The sequence below is a fragment of the Ailuropoda melanoleuca genome, chromosome 11 (assembly GCF_002007445.2).
Source record: "Ailuropoda melanoleuca isolate Jingjing chromosome 11, ASM200744v2, whole genome shotgun sequence".
Lineage (NCBI taxonomy): Eukaryota > Metazoa > Chordata > Mammalia > Carnivora > Ursidae > Ailuropoda > Ailuropoda melanoleuca.
Window position 1 is genome coordinate 48,457,160 of NC_048228.1, and position 20,963 is coordinate 48,478,122.

Genomic DNA, 20,963 nt, shown 5'->3' on the forward strand with positions numbered 1-20,963 from the left:
ATCTCGGTGTTCATCTACATGTTTTGTTATATGCTTTTATGATGAACTGGTAAATGTAAATAAATGCCTCCCTGGGTTCTGGGAGCCAGTCTGGCAAACTATCAAACCCAAGGAAGCTCTGATCTCTAGGCAGTCGATCAGAAGCACAGGTGATCACCTGCACTTGTGATTGGCATCTGAAGTTGGAGGGGTGCACCGTGTAGGACTGAGCCCTTCGCTGGGGAACCGAACACTAAACCCAGGTAGATAGTGTCAGAATGAGCTGAAATGCAGGACATCCAGCTGGTGTTGGAGCATTGCTTGTTGGAACCTACCTGCTCCCCCAACATTGGAAATTGGTAATCGGTACCCATTAAAGAGAAAAATCCAGGTTCTTCCTAGTTTTGTGTTTTTCCTGTTACACTCTGCCCTTTACTGACTGGAGATGAAGGCCTTCTGTGGCCCTAGTGAGGCGCCATAGCTTCAAAAAAGCACAAGGAGTAGGGAGCCAAATACAACTATGCTTTCCCTACTTCCTTGAGGGCAACTTTATGGCCTCCTAGAAATTTATGACTTGCACAATGGAATGATACACAGCAGGCAAAATAAATAAAATACATGACATGAAATGATACGGGTATCACTTAGCAAAATAATATTAAGTGAAAAAAGTAAGTCTCAGAGATTACATAAGCATAAGACTTAGTAAAGAAAAAAATTAAATTAAAAACTATATCAAAAGAAAGCAAGGGGACAATCCACATGGAATTTGGAATGGTAGTTAGGTCAGGTAGGGAGATGCAGGGAGAATGAGAGGGAAAGGTCATGTAGTTGGTAGTAGGTTACTGTAAAAGTCTTAGTGTTCATGTTGGAGAGTGGTTTCCAAAGTGCTTGTCATAGAAATCAATAAAGAGAGAGAAGAATGAATGGGGGGAAAGACAAAGGAAACAGAGAGAGAGGGAAGAAAGGAAAGGAAGGAAAGGAAGGAAGGAAGGAAAAATGTATGTGGAGAGCTCTAGTGAAGCAAACAATTTTTCCAGAGGAAAAGAACAGTTAATATCAAAATCCTAAGGGGGTAGAAATTACTTCTTCATCACTTTGGAGAAGTGAACAAGATTAAAATCTGGTAATGCCATTTCAGGAGTTTAGCTTGATGTTAAGTAAAGGAGAGCCTACAGGCATTTGAGCTCATTGCTTCCCCAGAAGTCCCAATACCCTGGCCAGCTTCACAAAATATTTCCCCTGATAGTGATGAGTAGTTTGGGAAAAGTACTGTGTATATGAGTAAAATTTCTGAACTTTTCTCCAAGGGTGCCTATAGTGTAATGATATTAGCTTCCTTTCCCCAAGCCTGGGAAGTGGAGACTCAGGTATACCTACAAATGTTTACCCCAAATTCACTTATATAGCTCAAATGCATAGAGGAAAAAGAACTTCATTCACCCAATAAAGATTTATTATGTGCCTTTTATGTTCCAAGCACATTCTAAGAATTAAGAATACTGCAGTGAATGCAACAGACAAAATCCCTACATTCAAATAGCTGACATTGCAGGGTTGAAAAGAACAGTGACCCTGGGACAGGATAAACTCTACAGCAAATAGTGGAGTTGGCTGCTTGGGTTTAAATCCTGGCTCTTCCAATGGGCAAGTTACTTAATTTCTCTCAGGTTCCATTCCTATATCTGTGAGCCAGTGCCTGCATTGTAAAGTTCCTTCTGGATTAATGATTTAATACACTACACTGTTTCACATAGTGCCTGATACATAGTAATTACTCAACGAGTATTAGCAATGATGTATTGCTTGGTAAGACAATCATTCACTGAATCACTTAAGCCAAAAACATGGGGCAAACTTGACACCTGACTACCTTGATTACTATATTCTGTCAGTTTTATTTATTAAGTATGTGCATGGATTTTTGTTCTCCCTTGCCAGTATCTTAACTTAGGCTGACCCTTCTTGACTTGATTTTAGAATTAACTTGTGCCAAGGGGGCTCCTGCCTCTCGCTTTCTTCTCCCAGACGTTCTTCCCCAGACATTTGACATCATTTCCCTGATTGAAATCCTTCTGGAATGCTCCTTCCATCCATGACTCTCCCTTGCTTATAGACTCTTTAGCATGAGACCTTTGTAATCTGGCCCCTACCTATCACCGGTCACCATACGCCCGCCTTGTCCTCTGAGCCTCCACCACACCAACCTTTGGGTAGAGCCGTGCACACACTGTGCTGGTTCATAACTCTGTGACTTTGCAAGTGCTCTTAGCTATCTGGAGAGCTTCTCTTCCTCTTCTTTACTGGTGGAGTTTGTGACCTCTAATAGGCTGACTTACTGAGCCAGCCTCCATGCCGCTTCTCTCTTACACAATGCTGTTTCCCTGAATGCACGAGGAACGTACTACTGTGTTGTGATTATAAGCACGTGTCTCTCTCCCTAAACAGATTTTAAGGTCTTTGGCAAAAGCAAATGAGTCTCAGTCCCCTTGGTGTATCCAATATGTCCTTAGCACAGAGCTTGCCATGTGGTAGGTGAACTGAAGCCTGATGAGGAATGGTTGCAATGCTGTCATGATCATTTCGATGTTGCCTGGCAGTAAATAATAACGTGGTAATTGAACACTTACCCTGTCCAGGCACAGGGCTAAGTGCTTTGAAAGCTTTATCTTACTTAATCTTTAGAAAACCCTGGGAGAAAGGTAGGTGCTCTAATTATCACCATGTCACAGATGAGAAAGCTTCAGCTAAGCAGGCTTTGGCAGTTCCCAGGGTCACAGAACCGGGAAATGGTGGGGCAGGAAGTCAAAACCTTCTGAAAAGTCTCAGGATGTTTGCCAGTGGAATGCATTGAAAAAAGCTCTGGACTCCTACATCCCTGTTTCTATGGCTCACCCGTTTATCATTTCTATTCAAGTCCCAACTAAGAACTCCAACTGGACGTGCTACCTTATATATATCGTATTAGTCAAGATATTTCATTTTAGGTCGCTGGCAAAGATAACATGAGGAATTTTTTTAAATGCAGAGTTTCGCAAACTTATTTTTAGAGGAAAAGCAACCTTAGAGAATTGATTCTACATACCCATTCTGGGAAAGTAGAATTTAGCATGAAACGACCACAATTCATGCTTGCCGTTCCGACAGGAAGTGGTTAGATTCGTAGTTCAGCAGATGGCTTCGGAGGCCTGAATAACTTCTCCCGCACTGCCAGTCCTGCAGCATGATCTCAACTGGAAAGACCAGGCCAGGATTACACACGGCTTCGTTCTATTCTTTTCTTAAAGATAAATGCGATTATTAAGGTAATAGAGAAATTAAAGCAGGAAGAGCTTTTATAACAAAAATGAGCTTTAAAATCCCACTGATTGTTGGCGACCAGGTACAAAGCAATGTCGGCATACGCTAAAACAATCAGACAAACTGCCTTTCACCAACGCAACAACTTTTATTGACGCTGATTACACATTTAAGGTGTTAGAATTCTACAAAGATTCTTGCTTCCTAAGCAGAAAAATAATTTGTATTGTATTAGCAGATCCTTCATACCATTTAAAAATGTCATTTGTGAATTACTACATGAGGCTGAGATACTCCAGTACAATCACTTTTGGTTGTTGTTATTATGGAATGATGAAAATGTCTGTTAGGAAAACAGCTTGCTGTTTACACTTGCTTGTGCTTTTATATACTCTGAGAAAGGAGTAAGCAGGGCTGTTGGAAAGGCCCATCGTGGGCACAGCGACCTTCGGAGATTATGCTCTTGACTCAGTCATCTCCTCCACAGATCTTTAAGAGTGTGATTTCATAGTCTCCAGAAGTATCCGACTGTAAGGAATAGGAGAGAAGGACAGATGTAGCATAAATAACGAGGGGACCAAAACTGAATCAAATCCCACAGCTCTAGGGGATTCACTGGGGTGGGACTCATGACATGAATCATTTAGTAAAATGCACCTGTAAGTCCATTATTCATTCACACCTGAGTGTAATTATGTTCCAGCCTCGCATTTTCTTTACAACACATAATGTTTAAATTCTTCCTGACTCATCGCAATTAAATTTCAATTTGGGTTTAAAAAAAATAAGATTGTATCGATTATATAACATTACATAATATTACTTTCCTAACAAAACTTTAAAAATGATCATTTTAATAATATTACATTACTATTCATCAACCGCTTGCTCTTCTAAAGTTTAACTACTTTAGTCTTATAACCCTTACGACTCTACATAGTAGGTAGCCTCAGTATGTCCATTTAATGAGCAATGAGAAGAACAGAAGTTAGGAAACTTGCTCCAAATCCTACAGAGAAGAAGCAACAGAGGTAGAATCCAAACCCAGACGGTCTGGTGCCTTAACACCATACTCTGCTGCCCGCCTTACGAACTGAAACTACATTCCCGAAGAGCGTACTTCTCAGTTCCTCTCCTCTAAGCTCACAAAAACCAGCCTGGTTCAGAACAGACACCATGGGAGAGTGAGCCTTAAGGTCCAAAGATGCGTGTGTGCTATGCAAAACAGGTAAAACTGTTGCAGAGCATCAGAGGGAAAACTTGGCTTTTAATCTAGACTGCCTGAAATCCTCCCATTATTTTTACTTTATTCAAGGCAACTCAAATAGTAAGCACTTCTTATCACTGAAGTTTCACATTAGGATCAATATGAGAGTTAGCAGGAATGCAAAGGATGCAATGAAGAAGGGTCATAGAGAAGAGGTTATGTATTGCTTTCATAAGGAGACACAACAGGCATTAATATACATTCTCCTGTTTTATACAGATTCTAGTTCTTCCTCTATTGGTTTTTCTAAGTCTTGCTCTGCTATACGTAATAATCTCTGGAATTGCTAAGCCAATGATCTCTAGCTGCGTATTAGAACATTAGCCATCTCTGAGCAAGTTGTAATTTTTAGTGGTTCTATCAGTTAGGCAAGAAAATACATCCAAGTAGCTTAACAGAGCTATATATAAATTCTGATCCACCGTCGATGCTGAACAAATGTCCATCCTTTCTCCTACCTCTATACCTTTATGCCTTCTAGTAAAATGGCTATTCTATTTATATGGCATTTTAGAAATATTATCACAAAAAATGTTAATGTATTTTCAAAACCTTTGAACATAAGTTACGGCTTCCTAATCAGGCCATATTAGTTGTTCTCAAGAAACTAATTGTCTCTGTTGGTATAGTTTTAACAGTGCTACCAGCGACTCTCTCTTCTCCCAACTCTGATCCCATCTTCTATCCTCTACATTTAATCCCTCCTGCCAATTATTTCTTTGCAGTGTTTTTTGAGTTATTCCTTTTTCCATTCTGATCATGACAATCTACTCTAGGCTCATATCTCTTGTCACTAGTTTCCTTGGTTCTAGATTCATCAACTTGGTTCTGGATTCATCAGTTCTCCACGGTATTCATTCTTACTGCTTTGTAAATCAAGTCCAAGGTCCACCATGTTCATCAAGCCCTTGCTTTTCCTGCAAGTAGTTCTGGCTTTTTCTTCTTCCTCTCTGGCATCCTTACCTTTGTCTTTTTTTACAGGCTCATCCTCAGCTATCCAGCCATTAATTGTGAGTACTGCTTAAATCTCAATTCTAAGCTTGCTTCCCTTCTCAATCTATATTTTCTCCTGAGAGGATTTTCACTCATGTCCAACTATTCACTAACATAATTGACTCTGAAAATATATCTCATACCACTAGTTACTGACCTGACAATTCTACTTACATGTTTCAAAGACATCTCTAACTCAACGAGTGAAAAACCAAACTCATGAACTTTCTCTCCCACTCCCAAAAAAGAAAAAGAAAACAAAAACAAAAACCTAAAGCCTGACCTTCTTGCAAGGAATGTGTCACTATCTGATCCCAAGTTAGAAACTTGGGAGTCATCCTTGATACCTTTTTTTCCTTGTTCTTTATGGCAGGATACCACATCAAGTCCCCTAAGTTTTAATTCCTAAATATCTTTTGAGTCTTTGTTTTTTGCTCTCTTTGCATTAGTACTTTGCGTTATCCAGTCATAGCAGCTCCAGTGTGATTAATAAAATAACTCAGCACCCCCAAATCTCTCCTTTCTTATGTCCAATTCATTCCCTGTGGTCACAGGGATCTTTTTAAAATGTACTTCTGATCATGACACTATGCACTTAAAATGAAAACTCTCCAATGTTTTTGGGCTAAAGACAAACTCCTTAAATATTGCCAAAATGGTCCTGGGTGATCTGGTCCCTCCGGCCTTATTTTTCATCATGTTTCCTTACCATGAGGTCTTTCCACTTGTAATTTCTTTTCTTTTTGTGAGAATGCTCTACTGACTCTCTGACCCCACAATCCTTGTCTATTCTTTTTCAGATCTGAATCATAACTTCCTCATAGAAGCTTTTCCTATAGGTCGAAACCTCCTATCATATGCCCTTACAGCACAATATCTCTTTCCTTTACATTTAACATAGTTGTAATTTTCATTTATTTGTGATTCCATAAGGGCAGGATCTGGCAACATTTTTTCCTTTGTTTGTAATTGTAACTCTGAGCCAGGCACATAATATGCCTTCAGTACATATTTTTAATTGAATGAATGAAATACAAATTCTATGATCTCAGAACTCTCTTTCAACTAAATTCATCTCGCCACTTGGATTTTGTTTTTCAATATTCCCCGAGGCAGATTCCTTAATCGATCAAGTGCCTTATTACTTCTTTTCTTCCTTTCCTTACCATACGTTCCTGAAGCATTCACCTGAATCCCTGTTGGGCAACATAGCACCTGCCCACAGGAGGCACTCAACACAAGCTTATTAAATTCGAAAGGCAGGATCAAGATCCATTTCCCCAAGAAGCATTCCCTATCTAATCCCAAACTGCTTTACTTTCAATTCCTACGGTAGTATCCTCTGTACTGCACAATCTAATATTTATTGCATGCTGTTTCATATTATCTTCTTCTAAATGTTTTATTTATGCTCACCCCAAATCTCCACATACAATTATGAATTGAGAATGGCTACTACATTTTCCATTAAAGACCCTGGAATTGCACTATTTATTAAATAGCTACTTAATTTGTTTGTTCAATGAAAACTACCAAGAAAATGTAATTTCATCCACATTTTGTATTAATATCTTATTAAGTAATAAGAGAGACACATTTGTTTTCCACCTACCTTCTCTCTCCCCTCTTCCTCCCCCCAATCACCTATGAAAGGTGTTAATGAACAGAGAAACGTCTAAACTATAGGCAGAAGGAAGAGGAAGACAGAACCAAAGGTCAGGTGATATACAAAATGATACTCTAGCTCCTGAATTATGGAAATATAAGCATCAAAAAGATCCTAGTCATCAGTATTGAAAATGTAATGAGATTATTTAATATATGTTGTACTTAATAATGTACATTTGTTTGTTTGCTTATTATTTTTTGCAATGTGATTTGTGCTTTTGTTGTTCAACAATTTTTTTCCCTGCTTCTGGGTCACAAAGGTAATTCTTGTATTTTCTTGGATTAACTTTGTCTTGGATTTTGATGTGTTATTTTTTTAATAAACTGATATATTCACAGTCAACATTTTACTTTCTGCTATCTATGTTCATAAGTGAAATGATTTTGTAATTTTCTTTTTTCCTCTGTCTTTGGAATCAAGGTTATACTAAATTCATAAAATTAACTAGGCAGCTTTCACTTTTCCTATTTTCTGGTCCAACGTGTATAAGATAGGAATATCTGTTCCTTGAAAGTTTGCTGAAGTTCACCTATGAGTCTATCCATGCCTGGGATCTGGGGGGAGGTAGGTCTTTGACCTCCTTTTTAGTTCGTTTCATGCTTAGTGATCTAGTTCAAGCTCCCTATTTTTTTCCCTGATCCAACCTTAACATTTCATTTTTAAAACATGCATGTTAGGTGATAGAAATGAAGAAACCTCATGTAATTTTAAATTACAAACTGAATTCTTTAGCAACAGATTTTTCTTTTCTATCAAGTTATGTGTAGCTTAGATGTGTCCTAATATAATATTAGCCAGCCATTGGAGGGAGACCTAATGGTTAATTTAATTTTCTAGTTTGCTGAGGGTGAACTGAAGGCCTTGTGTTTCAACCTTGTTACTGGCAATCTTTATAAAATGTATGAGTCTACTTTTCTGCCTTAGTAAGTACAATATGGTTAATGTTATTAAATCTTCCTGTGTTGATTGAAACTATTATAATGTGTCGGAATTGATTCAAACTGCATTGAGTCTGAGCTGATGAAATCCACGCTAAGCCCCAGGCACAGTGTGAGAGCTGCCTTTTTGAGTAAGTTCTCGCTTTCAACCTAAGCGTGTATCACCTCCTGCAAAGGTTTGCTGTAAAAACCAATGCTCTGGTTGAAAGAAAAAAAGGATTTGTTTTGGTGAATGAACCTAGTTGATTAACTGACTTGCAAACGGAGTCCATTGGTAATATTTACCAAGATGACCAATGTATTTACAACTGCCTCAGCAATCCTACCGACTTAAGAGAATTTATCCCTTAGATACACTTGTACCTTGAGGAATGAAATTATGTATGCATATCACAACACTGTTTATAATAGCAAGAAGCTGGAAACATCTATTGATATGGTGGGTGCAAACATATAAATAATGGAATGATACGCAGCTGTTAAAAGAATGAGAAGGTTCCTATAAACTGAAATGAGAAGAGCTCCGAAGTACAGAACCATGCTATCTATATTTGGGGTAAAACGAGAGGAAGAATAGCTATGCCTGAAACTAATGTGACATTGTATGTCAACTGAACTTCAGGTAAAAATAGGAAATTTAAAACATATATTTTTCTTTCCTTCTATTGTCATAAACAAAAGCTGAAATAAATAAAAATATTGTAATATCAAAAACAGGCAAATGACTTGCATGTACAATTCACAAAAGAAGAACAATTAATGGCTACGAAACCTAAAAAAAGAATGTTGAGTGTCTATTATGTGCCTGGGATTTTAGAGCTAAAAATAATCACTATATTTAGGAGACATGTTGTTATCACTATTTTAAACTCAGAAAACACATTTATGCATTGACAGGGAGAGAGAAAAATCAGTCACATTGCTCTGTTTTAAGGATTATACAGGAAAGAGGATGAGTAGAGAAAGACAAAATGTGTTTTGCTATTTTTAAGAAGAGACTTACTTTAATTGCTGAATATACGGAATAGCCATAATGCTTCTTAAACTCTGCTCGAATGTCCAAAAGGTCCATTTCTGACCTGGACACCATTATTCGGTTCAGAGTAAATTCATCGGTTCCAGCACCCTGTGAAGAAACACAGGTGTCCACAATACAAATCTCACTGGTCACAAGACAACATAAAGATCTATATTTACAGGAAACAGATAACAGCACACAAGATATTCAACCACAGTGACGACTCTTCACTCGTTTGTCATCAAACTTCATCATTCGTATAGTGAAGAAATATTTACTGAGCACTTACTCCGCGCCGTCACCATGCCAAATGCTGAAAACTGATGAGGTAGCCCTGTGGAGCTTTCAATTTTGTAAAGGATATACTATATAATCCAACATATGGGGAATAGTGGGTACTATTGGAGCATATGTCAGGAGGGCCTAAAATAGATCAAGGATTAGGAAGGGTCTGCCCGAGAAAGTGGTATTTGACCTGGGGCTGAAGTCATCAGAGGAAGAAATCTCCCCCATTCCAGATATGGTCCCGTGCACTGTGCACATGGTAGCCAACAGCACCAATCACATCTCTATTTGCACGGAGTCTACGTTTTAATGGATGGAGATGGACAGGAAAGAAAATTAATGCATTGCTTATGTAAACAGTAATAAGAATTATGGAATGGAGTGTGACTGAAAGGAAGCCAATCGACCTGTTTAGTCAGGAAAGACCTCTCTCAGGAGGTGACCTGAGAGGCGAGAAGGAGCCAGCCATAGCTCGATCTGGAGGAGGTCCGTTCCAGGCAGAGAGGGTGACAAACGCGAAGACCCTGATGTGGGAAGACACTTGGCATAGTCAGGGGCAGAAAGAAGGCCAAAGTGGCTGAGGCACAGACGGCAAGCCTGGGGGTGGTGGGGCGGGGAACTTCAGAGAGTCAGTCACTTCAGAGAGTCAGGCAGGGCTAGTTCCTGCTGGGCAACGCACTGAGGTGACCGACCAAGAGACAGGGAGGGGCCTTGGGTGGCGGGTGAGGTGAGGGACAGGATGTGCTCACTTTGGACAGAACTTTGAAGGCACATGGGGACCTCCAGAGGAAATGTCCAGTACAGAGTGCCAGGCTCAGGGCAAGGGCCTGAAGATAGAAAAGAGCCTGTACTTAGGGACCTCACCGTCGAGCAGCAGCAACAGACAAGAAAGCCCAGGGTTTCTATCACAAGAAAGGCTGCTGACTCAACTCGGTTTAAGAAAGGCAGCTGGAGAGCCAATAGGCCTAAAGGGTCAGGCTTGAGGTCTGGGGTTCTAACCCAAGTTTTCCTGCCTCCACTTACGGTGAAGTGGGGGAGATAATTTAGTCAATGCTTCACTGTGCCTATCTCCAGAATGATTACGATACTCACTGTCAACCTCCGAGACAAAAAGAGGACTCATCCAAGGAGGGAAGGGACATGAAATTCCATCGCTATGATGCAATATTTTTTTATATTCTCCTGGAGGGAGACTAAGAATGTATATGAAATTTCCAGACTTACCTTTAAAGCCTGATGCAGTCTTTCAGCTAAAAAGGCAGGCATGTTTCTGGCACAATGAACTGTTATAAAAACCAAAGTAATGTTCAGTTTCATTGACTAGTAATTGAATTAATCTATGGTAATACGGTTTTTTAAAAAGATTCTTTGAATAACCATACCAGTCTACCCCCTCGTCACTACTGGCCTTTATTTAGAATGGAGAGGTGAATGGCTCACCTGAATTTCAAAGGCTTATCCCATCATGTTCCATTTGCAGGGAACTCAAGCACAGTCATGAGCTTTAGTCAGGGAGAGAATATAATTACCTGCCAAAGCAGCTCCCTCAGCAGCGGACTCATCTCCAGATCCCAGACACACCAACACCTACGCTTACATCGATAACTCCCTAGGGGTACCCTTGCTCCATTTCTAGCAACTGACTGCTGATCCAGAACTTGGCCCGAAGACCGCAGAGACCTCCTTGGGAGGACCGATCTGCTTACATAACGGGGTTTGTGTCTGCTTGTTACTTCACATGTCTCCAGGACCAGCTTTGGTCTGTGCCTGACTTTCTGTTTGATACTCCCAGTTAGCTTGGCCAAGAGAGAGGACACCTAGAGTTCTGACCTGGCCTCAGCTTTGGAAGGCTGTGGATATCTTCCCGAAATAACCAAATAGGGTCAACTACTAAATTTAGTAAATTACTCAATTACTCCTTTTTCAACAAGCCTCAATAAAAATGCCAATAGAAATGTAATATTTTCATCTCTCCAGTAGTTTACTAATCCAAGCATGGTGACAAACCAATACAAAGTTAAAAGGCAAGGTAAAACCTAAGAAGATAACTTCATGCATCCATTTAACAATATTTGTGGAACATACTGTGTGCATTGGGAACTGTGCCAGGGGCTATGGGAGCATAAGGATGGATCGGTCAGGATTCTTCCAGGAAAGGAGAGAACCTTTGCATTGATTTAAAACAAGTGCAAAGTAACTCAGTTTATAAGCACTGAAGGGCTTACCTATGGCCAGAAGTAGGTCTTCAAAATGCCCAGACAATTCTCCTTTTATGCTGTCCTCAATGTCCTTCTGGCTAATATTTCTGTATTCGTCAAATGCTAGAAAGCAGCATCACAAACAAATATTTAAGGCATCCCAGTTGACCACACTTGAATATATTCCAGTTTTTGATTTGATATGTAGCAAATCAGGCTGTGAAGTGTCCAACTCAAAAACTCCCTCTCAAAACCATCAAAATCTGAGCATGGGAGCTCTTGTTGTTTCTGTTTTACTTTGCTTTGTTTTAAATCACCTACAATAAAACCTAAACCTCGTAGGCCATTTTCTTCAATGCTCTCTTTCTCTCTTCTTCCCTCCCCCTTCCCAGGTTGATGGAATTTAAAATAGCTTGGAAGGTTAAATTAAAGATAATTTATCTACGGGGTGCCTGGGTGGCACAGCGGTTGAGTGTCTGCCTTCGGCTCAGGGCGTGATCCCGGCGTTATGGGATCGAGCCCCACATCAGGCTTCTCCGCTATGAGCCTGCTTCTTCCTCTCCCACTCCCCCTGCTTGTGTTCCCTCTCTCGCTGGCTGTCTCTATCTCTGTTGAATAAATAAATAAAATCTTTAAAAAATATAATTTATCTAGTAAGGTGGGCTACTTTTAAATTATAGCAGCACCTGGGAAACAATAGTGTGGTCATTAGTCAAATATGTTTTATCTGCTAATGAAATCTTAATTATGAAGATTTCTTTCTGCTGAGTAAATCACTCCCTAAAGCAGCGTGGCCTACTCATGCTTACAAGAGGCGTTCGAATGTCTCAATCAGTTTTCATTCGAAAGCAAAACTCATAGTTCCCTAAGTACAGAAGCACACTTTGTAAGCCAAGTCAATTTTTCCCTAGGCAATTCTGAAAAACCTTTGGAGCAAAATCTAGGATTGTTTGGTTTTTATTTTTCAAATAAAGCAGTTATAATATATTATTACCATTATTTTATAAAATAAGTGAAATTTAATGCCAAAATTGAGGAAGGGCAATCTCAGAATTAAAAAGTCATGGTAATATCCTCATGTTTCCTCATTTTTCCATGAACTCAGCATAAGCCTGGTCATGCACTGTGGTTGCTTTCTCGACCAGTACCTGGGAGCCACAGCCGGAAGCTCACAGTAGATGGAGTTCTGGCCTCTGGGTTATGTTGGTTCCAGAAAGGTTCGGGGAGATACATGAGTGAGAAGGTGGCTGCTTAGCAGTTCCATGTAATTTTTGGTCTGACCAAAAGAACTATGCCGCCTTTCCCCCATTTACATCAGATCAGAAAGGGCCGAATGTTAATTCTTATTAACACGTTAGCAAATACCCACCATGCCTGGTTTTTCTGGAAAGTGGCTAACTGGGGAGAGATGGGTTGGAAGCATTGCCTTCAGGCTCCTCCATACCACCGGAATATTTCTCTCTGCTCTCACCCCAGAGGGCTTCCCCTTTCCTTCTCCCTGTTGCCCCTCTCCCACCTGTTACCTCTCACCCACTAGCTAATGTATTCAGCCTCCAGGGTCAGTTCTGCCTTGAGTTGGAACACAGCTCCTCATGTTTTCTCCTGAATTGTTTATACATACAAATGGGACAGCCTTTGCAATTTTTAACTTCATTTTCCAGAATTTTGTATATTAACCCCCAAAACATTTGCAAATGCAACACAAAGCAAAAAGGATTGTAATGTGAGTGCATACTCAGTTTCAGCTGAGGAAAACTCCTTAAACACAGGATCTCGGTGAATTTATCTTCATCTGTGCCCCATCTGTTCTCCCCAGCATTATAGAGAATCTATTGGATGAGGAGGAAGACTTAGAATGTTATTATGGACACAATCTCTCCCTCTCCCTCTCCCTCTCTCTCTCTCTCCCCCCCTCTCCTCAGGGTAATGGTGGAATGAGAAAAGCGGGAGGTTTACTTGGTTGTAGAGGTGAGGGAGTCTCTCATTGTTAGCAGACTAGGAATCTGAGCGTTGGGGAGGCTGGGGCAGAAGAACCCCACCACCAGGGGAGGCAGAGAACTAGGGGTGGGTGATCCCAGCCTTCAGGCTTCTCCTCCGGACAGGACAGGAGAGGACAGCCTCCGTGGGTGCCGCACGAATGAAAAGGCAGTCGAGGGGGAAAATGGTTTCAGGAGATGTTTTCTTCACTCTATTACTGACCTGGGCATCCTTTTTGGCCAGCTGCTCATCCACTTTCAGACTTTCATCTCTTCTGCCCTACACAGGGAAGGTGAACAGCAAGGCAATCCTTTTAAAAACAGAAGATTCTAACACGCGGTGTTCCAATCAGCAGGGCATTTTAGAGGCTTTGCTCCAGTGGAGACCATGAAGCACAGAGGAATCAGGCAGTCAGGGCTCCTGTTCTGGCTCTGCTACTCACTAGCCAGGAAGTTTGTAGCAAAGCACACAATTTTCTGAGCCTCAGTTTCTTCCTCTGAAAACTCAGAGATCTTAAGGGGATGAAAAGACAAGCCACGGACTGGGAAAAGATATTTGCAAACACATATCTAATACAGGACTTATATCCAAAATATGTAAAGACTTACAAAATATGTAAACACTCACTTAAAGCAACGAAAGCCTAATTAAAAATGGGTTAGATCCGCACAGACATCAGATAAACAGTTGACAAGAAAGCACATGACAAGACGCTCAGTATCACGTGTCATTAGGGAACTGAAAATTTAAAAAACTCCAAACAACAATAAAATACCACTACATACCTATTAGAATGGCTAAAATCCCAAACCCTGACAACACCAGATGTTGACGAGGATTTGGAAAAACGGGAACTGACATTCCTTGCCGGCAGGAATGCAAATTGATAAAGCCACTTTGGAAGACAATTTGGCCACTTCTTACAAAACCAACCATACTTTCACCATACCCCAGCCATTGTGCTCCTTGATATTCACCCAAGTGAGCTGAAAACTTAAGTCCACACAAGAATCGTACATGAATGTTAGCAGAAGTTTTTATCCCTCATTACCAACACTTAGAAGAAACCAAGATGCCCTCAATGGGTGTAACAAAATGTCGTGCACCCATACAATGGAACCTAGTCAGTGATTAAAAGGAAAAGAGCTATCAAGCCATGCGAGACACTTAGCATATTAGCGAATGTAAGAAGCCAGTCTGAAGGGGCAACGTGCTGTATGGTTCCCACCATGTAACATTCTGGAAAAGGTAAAACAATCGAGACAGTAAAGAGATCAGTGATTGCCAGGGGTTTGAAGGGAGGAGGAGAAGGATGAAGAGTTGGAGCACAGGAATTTTAGGGCAGTAAAACTCTTCTGTGCGATGCTGTGATGGTGGATACATGACGTCATACATTTGTCCAAACCCATGAGTGAAACATAATGTACCCTGTGGACTCTAGTTAATCATAACGTGTCAGTGTTCATTCACCAACCATAATACGTCATACTAACGCAAGATATTAATAACAGAACATTGCGGGGGCGCCTGGGTGGCACAGCGGTTAAGCGTCTGCCTTCGGCTCAGGGAGTGATCCCAGCGTTCTAGGATCGAGCCCCACATCAGGCTCCTCCGCTGTGGGGCTCTTCCTCTCCCACTCCCCCTGCTTGTGTTCCCTCTCTCGCTGGCTGTCTCTATCTCTGTCAAATAAATAAATATAATCTTTAAAAAAAAAAATAACAGAACATTGCGAGGGGCACACGGGAGCTCTCTGTCCTTTCCACCCCAATTTTCTGGAAATCTAAAAAGATTGTTATGCTCTTAAAAATAAAGTCTATTAGGGGCGCCTGGGTGGCACAGCGGTTAAGCGTCTGCCTTCGGCTCAGGGCGTGATCCCGGCGTTACGGGATCGAGCCCCACGTCAGGCTCCTCTGCTGGGAGCCTGCTTCTTCCTCTCCCACTCCCCCTGCTTGTGTTCCCTCTCTCACTGACTGTCTCTATCTCTGTCAAATAAATAAATAAAATCTTTAAAAAAAAAAATAAAAAAAAAAATAAAGTCTATTAAAACACAAACCCCTCGAAGCTTGCCACCAGCTCTCATGCCGAGGGCTCTGTGGTGAAGCGTGCGTGTGTGCGTGTGCACAGACACGTGGCACGTTATAGAGAGACGGGAGAGAGGAAAAAGGGGATTGCCCGAATTATTTTGAAAATTTGAGGTGAATGAAATGTTTGGCTGTAATATTTTTAAAATGCATAATATCCCCATTTTCAAACATTAGGTCCCATATGTCTGTCTGATTTCCACATTTCTCTCACTCTCCTTTCCGGTGCTGTTGTCACTGTGCGGCTACATTGCCTTTTTGCTCTTTTGTCGCGCACTCTACTCCAGTAAGAAAAACGCCCAGTCTCATTGGTACTGCCACTAACAATTATGTTTCATGTGCTAAGTACTGCACACGCCCACTCTCTCTGTTAATCTTCACAACACCCCCTGAGGTGGGTACTATTATTTTAATTTTACAGATGTGAAAACAAAGGTTTTATGGCATAAGGTAGCTTGTCCAAATAAAGCTGGTAGGCAGGAGAGAAGCCTGAAGAGTCCAGGTCTGTTGGATTCTAAACACCTGCCCTGAAGCCCTACTGTCCACCCCCTCCTGGGGCTGTTGTGCAAGTGTGTAAATGGGTGTACACTTACGCACGGAAACCTCTGGGAGTGTGTGTTGGCAGCAATGCCTCATAAATTTGGGTTGGTAGTTTCAATCCTTAAGGTTTTCACCACTTAAAGTAACTGAAACAATAATTAGGATAACTTTCCTCATGGCATCATGCCTCACTTTGACAGCTACTATTTCTACCCTCAGGCTGAGGCCATTGTGGGATTTTCTCACACATTAGGAGCTGTGTAAATCACCGAAAGAGGCCAGTGAGATACAGCTGAAATCATTTCCTGTCTTACGCACACCTGTGGTGATACTCACCCTTGACCTTACCACCGTTATCATAAAGTCATGAGCCTCCTGAGAGAGCTACATGTGGCCTCATTTGGTCATACACTGATGAACGGTGTAGCAACCCTTCGAAAGGTGGCAGAGAGAAAGTTGCAGCAAGTCGTTTTTTTTGTTTTTATTTTTGCAAGTTTTTTTTTTTTATATCCAGAGACTGATATATCCATTTCTGAAAATAATTTTTCTGTATCAAGCTTCCTACTTAATTTAAATGCTGATAAAAGAAAGACAGATTCTTTGGAATCCAGAAATGAGAATCAACAAATTATCTCACGAGGAAACTTGCAATCTCATTGTCTCCTTTTGGATATTTTTAAACTCTCTAAAAATTGTTATTGAACATGCAGCTTATCAGGCAGCTAAGCAATAAAAAATAAAAACTTACATCTGCCAAAGTCAACAGAGCTTTCCGGAAATCACCAGATGTTTCAGAACTAATGTCATCTCCAAGACTCTTCTTATAGGCTGAAACCAAATAAGAATAAATTAAGCCTTGGCAAACTGAAAAACATTATTACAAAACAGAGAAAAGCTTAAATGTCAACACTGGCAAGGAATGAGTACCTGAGAAAATGAATCTTGACCCTTTTTGTTAACCTCCTGGTGCCCTTCTGGTATGGATGCATTCTTCCTGTAACTGTTACTGTGGTGTGTGTTGTGGTAGAGGCAGAAGGACAGAAAGAATCACCATGGGACAGCCAGGGCGGGCAAGCTGCTAGTTTGCCTTCTGATTACTGTTTCTTTCTTCCCGGCAATAGAACACTGTCCTTGAGCAAGACATACTGCCCACATCTTAGAGACTGCATTCTCAGCTTTCCTCTTCGCAAGGTACAGCTCCGTGACTCAGTTCTTGGCAATGAACCATAGGCAGACATATGTGACATTGCTGGGAAATCTCCTTAAGGGATGGCTCAGGCCCTCCCTCCACCCTCCCGCCTGGTCTGTAGACCGACGCCAGGAGCTCAGGCAACCATCTTGGACCATGAAGAGAAGGACTACACCTTAGCGACGGCATGAACGGAAGCAAGGAGGGGCCTGGGTTCCTGACGGTGCCGGGGAGCTTCCAGGCCAGTCCTGGAACTGCCTGTCTCCCACTTCTACATGGGAGAAGAACATTTTTATCTTATCTGAGCCACTGTTGGTTTTACCGAGCTTAACCTTAACTGTGATGTATACAGCTAGATTCTATAATGCGATGCCTCTCAGAAGTGATCAAGCTTCCCTAAAATATGCTATTTCCCATGACAAATGCCAATCGTGTGTTCACATATTTGAGTACTGACTACTTGTAGCCCTCTTGCATAGCCTGCACTGTGCAATGTCTACTGATTTTGAATCAATTTTCGGCTCCATCCATGAGGTGGTGATTCACTGGTGGCCACCATGTACCCTGAATGTAGCTGACACCATGTAGCTATTTGAACTCTGCCTGCATCCTTCTCAAGAACTCTATGGTCATATAAATGTTTTTGTCTTTTAAATCAACAGAAGATGATTATGGAAGGTGGTATGAGATTTAATAGCAAGAACTGTGTTGAAATAGAAACTCTTCCAGCATGATTTTAATCTTTTTTTTTTACAAAGTCTATAATTTTTTAAACTCAAATAAGCAAAAATCCATTATGAATGCAAATTATCTAAGTAATAATAACACTTAATAGGCATCATTTTATCTAACAGTTGTAACATTGTCTTATCTAGCCTTCATTCTAATTAGAAAAAAAATTTTAAATACTAGAAAATGTTGAGAATCCAGCTCTCTATTTAGACTCTATCACCTCATTGTACTAGACAAGCTACACGAGACACCTGGTCCTTTTACAAGAACCAAGATGGTAGCCGACTTTGATGGATTTTGTATGCATGGGCCACCATTTCACATTATATGACACCATCGCCCTTGCTGCAGCTGACTACCATAGGGCTGGCATCTGACTCTAGGTGGCCAGCAGCTGAAGAGGTGAGTTGGTGGGAGAACGTTGCCCAAAGTAATGCATTCTATTAGATGGCGCCTTCCTGAGCTCACTGAATCTTCTCTTAGGGAGTGAGCTACACAGAAAAAGAGACAAACACAGTAACAAAGAAGTAGAAAAACCCCAAGGAATAAGGGACGAAAGAGAAGCCAAGAATAACCATAAACCATGGGGGCAAATAAAAGGTTGAGTTGAGAGATACCTTGTGGTAAAGGAAGAGACGTTACTTGGTGCTATCAAGCACTGCAGAAGCAGAAGGGAGAGGAAGGAGTTGCTGTAACGGAACCATCAGCACAGTGAGCAATGGATGTCTGATGCTGGGGGAGCCACGGATAACTGAGTCCCTAGGGTAGGGCTGTGTCCTGAATCTCCGTAAAGCTTGGCTACACATGACTGCACCTATATCCTCCTTTCATTCCTTATCTATCATTAATCCCTACTGATCAAAGTAACCTAGATGCGGGTTCATTCCTTACAGCCTTAGAGAGCTCACGTTACATGGATATCAAGGTCCCTGATAACTTTGAACTATGATCACAGGTCATATTTGCAAAACAACAGTCCTAAATGCTAGAATTTTCACTTGGCTCTTGAGACGACAATCTCAGTCTTGGGGATATTAATTCAATGCCTATTTGAATTTATCCCCCACTGTTCTGGGCACTGAAGCTACAGCAGTGAACAAAACCAGACAGAATTCCTGGCTTCACAGAGCTTATGTCTTACGGTTGTTTGTACATGGATGCCAGACCCCAGAAAGCCATCGAGGGGCAAGTCATTTCATGGAGCAGTAAACTCTTCTAAGAAGCGCTTAGGAAGGAACCAGGCACCTAGGTATAGAGCCTCTGGCTCTGATGATTTTTTATATGCAAATCTCATTGAACTGTGAGAACCAAACATTTTAAACACCTACAATGTGCCCATTTGTGGTTATTATTAAGCAATTATCTCATCTACTCCAAGCTCAGCCTTCTATACCCTGCTTTGTGGAGCTGGGAGGGACACTGCCAATTACGCCTCTCTTCTGTACCCCTCTCCTCTGCCCTGACTCCCTGTTCCATCCACCACTGTGGGGTGGTGGCGAGATTGGAAGGCTAGTTGTTTGCTATTCCTGTCAGTGTAACCAGTGAAGCTTTCATCCTGACAGCAGCAGTTGGCTCCGGGCTTCCAGAACAAGTCACTTAGCATCCGCAAGAGGGGCCAGCTCCAACTAGATCCCTTCTGCAGAGATCTGAACTGGAGTTCCTTAATCCTTTCCTCTGAGCGCCCAAGGCACCAACACTGGCAGAGTGGTACCCGTTCACTGAGCTTCTAATTTCTGAAAACTCCAATCTCATTTTCTTTTGTTGTCCTAGCCCTGGGGTTTGCTAATACCTCCTGCTATCCCTGTGTTCCCTTGTCGCTTTTTCAGTCCTCCAAAAGGTGCTGAAGCAATTCTCTACGTTAAATTCTGTTAAAATGCCTAGTGAGGCTTGTTTTTATGGAGTCCTAAGGAGCCCATGAATAAAATTATCACTTACCTATCATGGAGGTGAGTGGAGGTATTTACCTTCTAAGGAGCATTTCTCAAAGTAACCCTACCTTAACACCAATCTGGGAGTCAGTACATCCCTTCTCTGGACCTCTCCTACTACAGAACACCCCTGATACACAAACACAGAAACTGTGGCTCCCTTGGGGTACCTCGAGAGGGTTCCAGGGGGCTGGTGGACAATATAGAATTTGGGCTGGTCTTTGTCCTGGCTCCTGGGAAGTAATCTCTAAATCCTTGGAACTTCCCAAATAATAGGAATGTCTTTGTTTTCCGTGCAAGTTCCCCTAACCACACCTGAGTTTATGCTAACAAAACGCCTCAGGGTAGGGGCTGGTCCCACCAGAAAGACCAACCATGTCTTTAGAAGGGTGGCTTTGAGCCACATGATATCAGCCTGACCTGCAGGGAAGGAAAGGTGACTAGAGATGGAGTAAGGTCATGTGGCCTGTGATTTAATCAGTCAGGGCTAGTAATGAAACCTCAATAAAAACTGGATACCAAAGATCAAACGAGTTTTCCTGGTTGGTCACGATATATTGATGTGCTGGGAAGGAGATATTTCTGGAGGACAAGGAAGCTTTGCGTTTGGGAACCTCTCAGACCTCTCCTATGCATGTCTTCATTTGACTGGTCCTGATTCCTATCCTTTAGTTGTAAGTACAGTTGACCTCTGAACAACATGGGTATGAGCTGCACAGTCCACCTATATGTGGGTTTTTTCAAGAAATGCGGTACAATTTTGTAAATATATTTTCTCTCTTGATTTTCTTAAAAACATTTTCTTATCTCTAGCTTACTTTATTGTGAGAACACAGTATATAATACATCTAAGAGGCAAAGTATGTGTC

General features: G+C 41.4%; 1 protein-coding gene across 4 annotated transcripts in view; it reads right to left on the minus strand.

Annotated features, from left to right (window-relative positions):
• Window positions 1-3,403: 3,403 nt before the first annotated feature.
• ANXA3 (annexin A3) overlaps window positions 3,404-20,963 on the minus strand; it is a 47,696-nt gene continuing 30,136 nt past the window's right edge. For all 4 annotated transcript variants that reach the window (XM_034671644.1, XM_034671645.1, XM_019794637.2 and 1 more), the window contains 7 exons: window positions 16,994-17,073; window positions 13,847-13,903; window positions 13,383-13,476; window positions 11,675-11,770; window positions 10,674-10,732; window positions 9,150-9,272; window positions 3,404-3,807 (listed from right to left, as the gene is read on the minus strand). In XM_034671644.1, the coding sequence (XP_034527535.1) occupies window positions 3,748-3,807; window positions 9,150-9,272; window positions 10,674-10,732; window positions 11,675-11,770; window positions 13,383-13,476; window positions 13,847-13,903; window positions 16,994-17,073 (569 nt within the window). In that variant the 3' untranslated portion in view covers window positions 3,404-3,747. The remainder of the gene's footprint in view (window positions 3,808-9,149; window positions 9,273-10,673; window positions 10,733-11,674; window positions 11,771-13,382; window positions 13,477-13,846; window positions 13,904-16,993; window positions 17,074-20,963) is intronic.